Below are 11,463 nucleotides of genomic sequence, written 5' to 3' on the forward strand. Positions count from 1 at the left end.
TCAGTCTTAGATTTACCCAAAGGAATGTTGATACGAAGAAAAATGATAAATTCCAGACTTTATCTAGTGTGTGATGTCAGATGATATTGCCACCTTACACCACATACTGCCATATCAATGTTATAATGATGAATAGTGTCTTTACTGCGGGGGAATCCATGTGCATCAGCTCACACAGTGAGGTTTGTGCTCAAACACAGTAAATTGTGTAGTAGTATTTAGATCCATCACTTGAAAGTTCAAATACCACAATGATAATGTAATGGAAAAATACTGCAAATACTGGTAAAAAAAAATACAAGTAAATGTACTTAAGTAAAAGTACAAAATGCACCTAAAGTTAAAAAGTATAAGTACTCATTATGGAGAAAAAAAAAAAGTCCCTTCACACTTTTGTGTGAAATATTGGATAATTTTTTACCTAGTTGGTGTTAGTTATTTAATTGAAACCATCAGATACATTTAGAGAGGAAATCAATGGTGGCACTGCAAACTGCAAAAAAAAGAAGTGTCTAATTGGGGCCCCTTGTCCATAAGTTTATGGACAAGGGGCCCCAAGACACTGCTTTTTTGTTTGGAAACTACTAGTTAAATCTTGAATCTTGTGTTTATCATGTAAAATCTTAATTGGAAATTGAACTATTATCTATAGCTGTAGAATTAAAGTAGTGGAGTTAAAAGTACAATATTTGCCTCTAAAATGTAGATTAGAAGAAAAAGAAAATACAAGAAACTCAAAATTGCATGAAAAGTACTAGAGTAAATGTAATTAGTTACTTTCCAAATCTGCTGAAAATCTGAGCTGCATGTGCAAAAGAGGCCAGTTAAGCAGCTTCCAGATGGAATATTAACTAATTTGCTTTTCATCACCGAACAATGCAGAACTACTGTGACATAAGATAAGAAGGGTTCATGAGGCCCACAGCACACAGTATTAACATCTGGGACATCTAACATGACGGACCATCCACAAAACAGTAACTTACAGCCAGTGAGACAAATTAGATACAAGAACAGAGAGGTCACTTTTAGAGAATGAAAAAAGTATTTTGTAAGTAATTTCTGTCAGAGATAAGGAGCATATGCTGAGCAATGGAAACACACACACACACATATATATATATATATATATATATATATATATATATATATATATATATATATATATATACATATATATATATATATATATATATATATATATATATATATATATATACACACATATATATATATATATATATATACATATATATACACACATATATATATATACATATATATATATATATATACATATATATACATATACATATATATACATATGAAATGTGGCAAAAGGTCGAAAAGTTCAAGGGGGCGAATACTTTCGCAAGGCACTGTATATATATATATATATATATATATATGCATATGCTGAGCAATGGAAATATATATCTATATATAAGGCTTTGCAAACGTTGCGTTAAGCCTTGGTCACATTGGTTTCTATCTGCTCTATGCTCCACCTTGCAGGTGGCTGTGATGAGGTTATACTCCTGAGAATGTGTTCTGTGATTTACACCCGCTGATAAGAGTCAGAGATGCTTGCTCCCTGTGGACAACTGGACAGAAGTGAGCGGTGAGCCTCTGCAGACCTCGGCTATGATAGGGAAAAGAACACACCGCAGCAATAAATGTGCCCCTCTAATGCCATTTTATCCGAGGGAAAATGTTTTAGTGGCAGGGCTGAAATGATGAGATTATGACTTTAAATTGGTACAGAATGAGGAGTGGCACACCACTAAAAAAAACAAGTACACAGCTTGAGCTGTGGCTTTTTTTAGTCAAAGAAAAATCTGTGTATTTGGGGTGGGGATTTAAAGAGTGCAATGTCAGTAGTCTGCACTGTGTCAGTTTGTACTGATTTCATCAGAGCCCCAGAGGGAGAGAGAACTTCAACAGACCCCTTTTACACCTAATGCCTGGACCATATATCATTAGAGTTCACATCCTAATGCTCTGGACCGGTGCCTGAGAACAGATCTTTGTGCGGGGTTAAATGGCACTTAGTCTAAAGCCAGTGGGCAAAGGTAAACTAAAAACTGGAATATAGAAGTCCTTGTCTTTCCACTTTTCAGACACATCAGAAGACAGTGAGTCATGCTGACTACAGCCCAACGGTATCTTTTAACCTGGTGGACAGTTTCAAATTTGTAGTGGCAGTGAATGCCACAAGTGTTGATGCTACAGTAATACAGCTCTGACCCCAGCAGACAGGGTCATCTTAAGTTCACATTACTTTTGTCACCTCTCATGTGTTCCCAGACAAGTAACCCTCTTGTTGCAGGCCATTTCTCATCCCAAGTCACAGCTCATCTAATACTGGCATGCCGTCCTTTAACTAAAACCAGATGTCGAGAGCCTTTATTTAATAAAAAAAGAGCAATCACATGTGAGTTCTACTGTTCTTTAATTGGATGTATATAAAAACTGATCAATTCAGTCAGAGGATTTGGAAAGCAGAAAAGAAATAGAGGGCCAGGCAGTCTAGACAGTCGGATTGAGGTGAAATTAAGCAGAAGGTGACAGGGCTTGCAGACTGGTCTTGACGGTTGCTAGGTTGGCCTTCCAGGAGCTAAGGCTGTCGTGCAGCTGCTGCCACTGCTGCTTGCCAAAGGTGCGGTGTGTGCTGTGGCTGATTGAGTGGAAAACAGAAAGGCAAGAATGTTAACTTGACAAAAAAAGAATGCAGGCCAAGGTCACGTCTTGCAACTTTGAGGAAATAAAATGCAGAGCTATAGTAAATTAACTGTGCAATGGCATTGCCTGTATTCTGTACTAAGACCTAAATACAGATATACCAACATGACATCATGACTTTGCGTAAACATACACACCCACTTTCTTAAGCCAAGTGGCGTGTTATCTGTACGCATTTTGAGCTATCCGCGTGTATGTCCATGTCTGTATACAGCGGACGTAAACATACACGCCACTTGGCGTGTTATCACGTAAACATACACGCCACTTTCTCAAGCCAAGTGGCGTGTTATCTTTACGCATTTTGAGCACCGTATACAGTGGATGGGTTGGGTTTAGGATAAGAAGAACCGGTTGCGTTTAGGAAAAGAAGAACGGGGTTGGGTTTAGTAAAAGAAGAAAGTGACGGTTGAGTTAAGGAAACCTGACACGCGGGACACAAAGGAAACGTGACACGCGGGACACGATCCCCGGTCTCCTGGGTGAAAGTCCTTTGTTGTTTGACCCATCCACCACCCCAGCCAGCCTCCGTACGCACATTTTCGCCCATTCATACTACTTGCTACGGCGTAAATTCACACGCAATCGCAAGGTAATGTAAGTCAAATGGTGTTGATAAACACGCTAAAAAGCGAGTGTGCGTCTTGATAACACGCAAAAAATGGCATACGAATTGGCGTGTCATACATATACGGAGGCAGAATCATGTGAAAGTTTAGTTTCTACACAGATGACATATTTCTGATGATCCAGGTAAATCAGGTCTAGATTAGTACTAAGGCTACATTTGCAATAAGTGCCCCTCTAATACAGATCTGTACTTAGTCAAAATTTAACACAGTTAAGCCATGCATGACGTTGTTTGATGAAAGTACTTACCTCACAACAACTTTTCGCTGTGTCTGGTCAATTTTGCAGTACACCATCTTGGTCCGAACAGCTAGAAAGAAAAAACAGACAGGTTGGGCATAAAGAGGCAGTAAAAGCTCTGACAGAAAGCCATAAAAACACCACTGACACAAAAAAAAAAGCTTTAAGAGAGAATGCACTTGGAAAATGAAATCGAAAAGGAAGCTAATCCGAGTCACCAAACACTAAAAGTGCTAGTCTTGGTTCCATGCCATTATTTAATTGTGAAGACCCTACTCATGTCCCATGACCACCACTGCATTCTGTTTTTAAGGAGGGACACATCATTTTTTGGTACAAGAAGACAAGTCAGGGGGATGTGTGTTTGTTTGTGACGCTGTTCAATCACTACCCACATTTTCCTGCCTCGGCTGGACGATAAAGTTATTCTATCCCCTCCTCCCCCATTAGTCGCCTGTGAGAAACTAACAGCACACTTAACAAGAGTAGACAGCAAGGATTCATTTGAGCTCAAGTGCTTGTACCGTCAATGACAAAAGCCTCAACGTCATCAGCTCCAATCTGCAGCTCCTGTTGCATGGTGTCGAAGGAGATCTCCTTGAATTCCACAGACATGCCCATGAATGTCAGCAGACGCATCTTGGACATGTTTTGCTCATGAGACAGGCCTGGAGAGCAACAAGCAGGGATCATTAAGCACAAAACTGTCACAGTCGATTACTCTCGACTCGGGGAGTTTCCCTGTGATAATTGTTTCTACATTTAGGAGCATGCGGTCAGGGAATCTACTCATTAACACAAACACCACTCCACATTGTCTGTTTTGAGAGTCCATCCTACACATGCTTGTAATTACACCAAAGCCTTTAGTAGTGAGAAAGACACACACTGCTGACACACGCACACACACATTCCTGTACTGTGTCAACAGAGTACATTGGCTCAATATTTACAAGTTCTTATTTTAGGAAAAGGTGGTTCAGCTGGTCTTGAAATGAATTTTTGTACAGCACAAAAAGTATTTCTTAGGCATCAAATTTGTCATTATATTCAAATCCCAAGCTTTTTTTCTCTCTTAGAGAATTTGACATTTTCAAGTCCTTAAAGTGGGAAATGTTTGAAACTTTTGAAGTTCCTAAAGACAAATAAATACTCTCAACTTCTTTAAAGACAGTACTCCCTTGAAATGCTCTTAAAGTGCCAGCATTATTTCACATAACACACTTCTTATCAAGCATATTCATTTAAAACACTTAAAATATGTAAAAACTGATTTAAAAAATATGGTAAGGAGCAGAGATAAACTGTGTCACTCAACAACTACATGTACACTGAGGTTTTACAGTAATCAGACTATTACAGCACATGTAAATATTTCCTAATTAATCAACCTGTGTACTCTATTTTTTAAACATACATACACACATATATACATACATATATATACACATACATATATACATACACATATGTATATATGTATGTATGTGTGTTATTATATATTATATATATAAGTTATTATATATAATAAGTTTTTTAGTTCAGTATGTTTTTGTGTAGAAGTGATGCAACTAATATCTAAACGTATGGCTACTTACCAAGAGAGTCAATGAAGTCTTTGTTACTCTGGTAAAACTTTACGTATGCTGCCAGTTTTCCACTCACAAAGATGGTTAACAGCTGAAAAAGAGAGTCAGAAGAGGAAGAAATGCCATTATAGATCTCTAGAAACACAGTCACATCATCTTTGTATTCATACGGGCTGAATTTGTAATAATAATTATGTCCAGATTAAGGTTATGAGACAGATCATCAGCTCCAATGCAGAAATATTGTCCTTGATGAAACAAAACTATTAATACCGGTTGACCCATGAAAACACATATAGAAACTGTGCACACTCCATATTAAGAAATATTGTTTCATTGTCTCTGTTAAGCTGGTTATGTACAAACATTCCTGCTGCTCACCCTTCACCATTTGTAACAGGGCAGCATTTAAATATTGGGTTGTGATGCCTTAGCAGTCACTGTGACTACATATCAAAAACACCCAATACCCATGTAAAACAGTCAAGATGCTTTCACACCATGCCTTTACATGGACATGAGTATCCCGTTTATATGTTTGAGCATGTAGAGTTCATATCCCAATGTCAAAAAGCTGGATAAACCCCGTTTTTGAGACATGAATATGCTAGCTGGAGTATTCCACTGCTCCCTTATCCTATGACAGTGCCAGGGTGACACCGGTCAAAGTGGAGGACAGTGTTATAAGAGGTTAGCTCCTTTCAGGAATAGCTCAGTGCGTTGCGATGTGAGTGTGAGTGTGTGAGAGAGAGAGAGAGAGAGAGAGAGAGAGAGAGAGAGAGAGAGAGAGAGAGAGAGAGAGAGAGAGAGAGAGAGAGAGAGAGAGGTTGGCGATCGGAGCAGAAAAGAAATTAGCAGTAAAGCGGTAGTAAATGTAGCAAATAGACTGCAGTAATCAGTAACCTGGATACTATTATTTATCATGTATACCGCGATGTGTGTTGCATGTCAACATATCCCAAATATGATCAAAACCGGGATAAGACTCATCATCATCATCATAATAATAATAATAATAATAATAAACACTCTGTGTGCATTAGAATTCTAATCACATGGCCTAGGTGGGCATTTTACACATGCAAGATGAACAGGGTTGTCACAATGAAAAAACGTGTTTTCAATGCGCTTTGTGGGCTATGGTTGATAAAATCGATTGGACTCAAGTTATTAGGTTAGATGTTTCTAGCAATAATCTGACAATGCCAGAAGTTTCTTTTATATATTCCACAACACAAAACATTTCACATCCTTCAGTACTCACGTCATGGATGAGTTCTCCCTCCAGGAAGCGAACAGGTTTCAGGGTGAGCAGGTGGTCAATGAGGAAGGTGTTGGGATCTTTGAGAGCACGGACGATACATCTAAAAGATAAGGGACACCAATGGATCCATGTAAGTATGTATGTATGTTATATCAAGGCTTAATGACAAATGTTAAACAAGGTCTTCAAGTGTACCTGTGGGCATCAACACGTGCTTGTGAAGCATTGTCTTCTGTGTAACTTCCCAGCAGCTCAACCATCACTTTTGCTGCAGCCTCACTGTGAAAGTGAATAAATACATTGTTGAAAACTCTCTTGTACCAAGATAATTTACTTGAAGGATAGCTCACAATCTTACAAAGAATCTTAGGCCTAGAGATACATACATATATGCATAAAACAAAGATGTACTATTTTGTCATGCAGGAGTTTATAAATCTTGAGGTCGGTGTATTCATAATTCTGCATCTGTGCATACCAAAACATTCATTTTACACATCTGACTTTTTATGTAGTTACCTTTTTTTGCAGTCAACCAATGCTTCATACACTAGCCTCAAGAGTGTGTGCTTCTTCTCTGTGGTCAGGTTCCAGTCAATAATCCACTTGCGCACCTGATCAACAGCACAAACAGGTATTGTAAATCAACTGCAGAGGAAAAAAATGCAGTCTGTGGAGATTTAAAAAATGTGACAGTCAACTTTATTTCTTCTTTGCTGTCTACAGCCCAAGGCAAAGAAATACACAATATGTGGCTGGCAGTGTTCATGGTCAGTTATCCCAGCTAATCATGGTGAACAGATATACCTGATCAAGGTCAGTTGGGATGTAGGCAATGGCGTTACAAGTTGCAGCCACCTTGATGAGGCCACAGAAGACAGTATACCTCACAGAAGTGTTCTCATCCATGCCATGGAACAGATTACTCAGTCTGTAATATCAAAACACGAAACAGATAGAAGTGTTAAATCAGAGAACTCTTTTTTTTTTTTTTAACTGTTCCATGTTTTCTTGACACACGCGGTTTGATTTGAAAAGAAGATAGCCGCTTTCCTGCCTATTGATATTGTTAACAGTATCCTTATGTTAAGCTTACAAGACCAGAGGCCCGTTCCAGAAAGCAGGTTTAGTGAAAACTCTGAGTTTGTTAACCCTGATATGAGGGAAACTCTGGGTTTTCCGTTTCAGAAAGAGAGGTAACTTAACCTCAGAGTCCGTTACTATAGTAACTGAGCCTGTGAACCTAACCTGGTTGGGAGCAGGTTTTCTTCAAGAAACCTCGAGTTTATCCCTCTGAGAGGGAGGAGACTGAGAAACTGAGAAAAAAACCCTCAAGTTTCTCTCAGTCTCCTCCCTCTGAGAGAGAGGACAAACTCATTTCCTCATTCATTCAGTCTGTATCAGGCGCATTTTAATGCAGTTTGTTATCTGCATGAATAAAAAAACCTTATTGGTTTATGTTAGTCAGACTAACAAACGTTTTTTTCTCAAACATGTCATTTCCTTTTGTCGATGATCCCGTTGATGAAAAAGCTGTATTAATTCACAGAGAGTTTACATCAGGAGATATTGAGTCGAGACTATAGATGTATTTTCATTTTCACATAACCGATTTGAGAGGTATTTTTTAATCACAGTCCATTAGATATGTAGATACCTTATCAGTCCTCATATCACTAACATCCACCATCGTGGACAGGCTTTAACATCCAAGCAGATTATTTGTGTCGCATTACGTTTTTTGCAAACGGCAGTTTTCTTTATTGGTGTGTATACGGATCATACTGTAATAGTAAAGCCACTGTATGCAGAGCAGTCAGAAAAGTGTGACTCGGTCTGAAACGTTTTTGTAGTGTTCCCTGGACACAAACCAGTGAGAGCCTTTAAAAAGAAATAAAATGATTATACATTATAGTTCTGTTAATGATCATGGTGCTGCAGCCTCAGAATGGGATTAGTAGCCTATAGTTAACTTTTTCGCCCGCAGGATTGCACCTAAATGAAATTATAGGTGTAATACAATTCCAGTTTTCACCAGTAATATTATAAGTTAACTGTAATTAAATATGAAATGAATACACTGTTAATGCGTACGCACTGACTCGAGCAGCAATTTTCTCCCACACCAATTCTCTCTTTTGCAGCAGCAGCCGCTGTCTTTAACTAAATGCATGTTCAAACCATAGACAGTAGGTTCAAACTTGCTGTATGTGCGCATGAGTATTTCCGCCGACCCGTTGGTTTGTGGTTGTTGCCATGGTGAATCATAGAATCATGGCTCCATTCATACTGCCTTTTTATAGTGGTTGTGCACGCGCATAACCCTGAGTGAACCTACTCCGAGTTGATTGAACCAACTTAAATCAGCTGTTCTGGAACCGAAAACTCTGAGTTTCCCATCTCAGGGTAAATCAACTCAGACATCAGGGGTAGACTCAGAGTTTGTTAGACCTCCTACCTGGAACGGGCCCCAGCAGTCTCATATTAACCAATATCAAAACAATGGCCCACTTAATGTACATGCATGTGGAATGTATACTTTGTCAGATTTTTGGAAACAACCATAAGAGGCAATACTGTGAATAGATTAAAAGGGCAGAAAGTAAAAGAACTTACAGCTGCATCCTGAGGGAGGGTCTCTCTCCTTCACGGAACGTCACCAGTTTCTCACATAGACTTTCAATGAGAGCCTCCTGCTTCTCCGTCTCCAGGATTAACAGCAGAGACACAATGCTGTTCATCACACTCTCTACATCTGCAGAAAGACAAAGAGAGAGCCATAAGTAATGAGAAAGTGTTATCCATCCATTCATTCATGCCACCAACAGGCAATGCAGTTATATTTGATCAACACTGCCTAGTTTTACAGCCTCTGAACTTTTTTCAGCCTCTGTTTTTAGCAACATAGGGAACAGTATGGCGTTCACAGCCAAACAACACACAAAAATATGTTCCTGAAAACAAATTAGGCGAGAAATAGGCAATACAGTAACCAAATCTTGGTTTAAATTCGATCAGCACTGCATAGTTTTACAGTTTAATCTGAGTTTGGTCTTTAATCTGAGAGAGGGGGGCCCTGTCTCTCTCAATCCACTTCTATGCTCTTTGTGTCCGTATGTACAGGAAGTACAGTCTGTAGTTACAGCAACAGGCCCTAGGGCCAGCAGATTATCTCCAAATGACAAGGTTTTTCTGCTGGCCTGTGAGTAGGGAGACCTGGACAGTGGTAAAATGGATTTTTATTTATTTTTCTACACATAATACCAACATTATTATGATACAAAGTTGGTTGAATATAGTCAAAGTGTGTCTTTAATACATGTGAACCATATTAAATGTTATCAATTACACCTGTGCTTTTCCTTGTAACAAAAGTCGAAATATCTACTTCTTCATCATCACCTACCTTTATCATCGTCCTTGAGGCATACATCACACGCCTCGATGATCTGAGCCAGATCTACATGAAGTCCACCTTCAGAGTTCTCCTCTGATATATCAGCTCCTTTGGCCTTCATGTAAGCTCTCAGCTCTAAAGCCTGTAACGTTAGATAGTAAAATAAAAGCGTCAGTGGTTACATAAAACTTAAAAGCACAAAAACTACCAAGCTACATATACAAATGTAGATATAATAGTTTAGCATAATGCGTTTTTACTTAACCGCTATAGCTAATTTACAAACATGTCATGTTTTTTGTTTTTGTTTTGAATCACAAGAATATTTGCTGCAGTCAGCTATAGGGGAAGGTACCAATTGTTTTTCTTTACATAGGTTAAGTTATCATCTATGGTCACCTAACAAGGAGGACGCTTTGGGTGGCTTGTTAATCGTTTAAGTCTTTGTTTATTAAATGGCTAACGTTAGGCAGCTAGCATTCTTAGCTTTCCTAACGTAACAACTTTAAGGACATTTGTGACAGCGTTAGCCGTAAAAACGAGTTCAAAACGAAAATAAAACGATTCTCAACTCATTTACATACAAACCATCTAAACGGTAAGCTTCATGGTATCGTTACAAATAACGAGCTTCCACATATGTCACATAATCAGCATGTAGCTAGCTAACAGTCAGCATGTACCTGTCAGCAACGGTTAGCATTTTTAGCTGGCTAGCATGCTAAGTTATCTGGTTGGATAGTTCCCATTTATTGACTCCGCAGGCGGGACGATGCAAAATTAGTTTTTAACGACACGGGTCGTACCTGGTCTTCTTCTGTAATATCGATAAATGCTGGGACGCTCATTTTTGGCGATTTTGTGAGCCTTGATGATGAAATCCACGCTCCCACCAGTGCTGAGACCAAAGCGGAAAAGAAAAGGAAACAGTGCCGGTGAAACTTAGCTTTTCCGGTTCATGCAATTAAAGCCACAGTAACCTAAAAGACTGCAGTTGAAGGATGTGTCATGTCCATAGACAGTATGTCATTGATTGTGGTAGCATTTTCCCTTCTCCCTGTATTGTTACTTTTGAAAACTAGGTGTAGTTCTTAAAATATTTACCATTAATATGCACATAAATTGTGCATCTTTCCAGATGGGTTGAAAAATTCCCAGTGCTGCATAGCTTCAGCGTACAAGTGCAACCTCTTCCTTCAGGGGAAGGTCTGGCAATGCGGGACTAGAGGTCAGACAACCTCCTAAATTTTGTTAGTCCCGCTGACTTCCACCGCCATCTCCTAATACTTCATTCTTTCTGATCCAGATATCAATCTCCACTGTGGGACATTAACCCTGGTTGTCTTGGTTGAGCGTTACAGAGGTGAACCTGATCCCCAGGAGAGGTTATCTGATTGAGCTGCAGTCCATCTGTGTGGACCACCATGGCAGGCCAGGCCCAGAGCTTTCCAACCCGGAAACACTGTCAGTGTCAAAGGGCAACACTCTTCCACCATACCCCCGCTGACCTATGGGTGATGGGCCTCTGTACCAAGTGTGATCCTTTGTATTGTTACCATGGCAGGTAATTTGGTGATTGAGGTGAGTGAGGTGAAGAGGGT

The 11,463-nt window shown here is 39.2% G+C and overlaps 1 protein-coding gene across 1 annotated transcript; it reads right to left on the reverse strand.

The window, feature by feature from the left end:
* Positions 1-2,435: 2,435 nt before the first annotated feature.
* eif3m (eukaryotic translation initiation factor 3, subunit M) lies at positions 2,436-10,811 on the reverse strand. Its single transcript, XM_039794524.1, has 11 exons — positions 10,669-10,811; positions 9,872-10,004; positions 9,082-9,220; positions 7,273-7,396; positions 6,985-7,079; positions 6,661-6,744; positions 6,466-6,565; positions 5,211-5,292; positions 4,137-4,280; positions 3,622-3,682; positions 2,436-2,677 (listed from the first exon to the last, which is right to left on the reverse strand). Exons 1-11 carry the CDS (start codon positions 10,708-10,710, stop codon positions 2,554-2,556), a joined length of 1,128 nt encoding a protein of 375 aa, XP_039650458.1. The 5' UTR covers positions 10,711-10,811; the 3' UTR covers positions 2,436-2,553.
* Between the last annotated feature and the right edge of the window lie 652 nt (positions 10,812-11,463).

The sequence above is a fragment of the Perca fluviatilis genome, chromosome 3 (genome assembly GCF_010015445.1).
Source record: "Perca fluviatilis chromosome 3, GENO_Pfluv_1.0, whole genome shotgun sequence".
Classification (NCBI taxonomy): domain Eukaryota; kingdom Metazoa; phylum Chordata; class Actinopteri; order Perciformes; family Percidae; genus Perca; species Perca fluviatilis.

Excerpts from the sequence above, each read along its gene's own strand:
- eif3m (XM_039794524.1), bottom strand. The coding sequence starts at position 10,710 with ATGAGCGTCCCAGCATTTATCGATATTACAGAAGAAGACCAG. Across the intron at positions 10,005-10,668 it reads ATATTACAGAAGAAGACCAG|GCTTTAGAGCTGAGAGCTTA; the intron begins GTACGACCCGTG and ends CTAACGTTACAG. Across the intron at positions 5,293-6,465 it reads AGGGAGAACTCATCCATGAC|CTGTTAACCATCTTTGTGAG; the intron begins GTGAGTACTGAA and ends TCTCTTTTTCAG.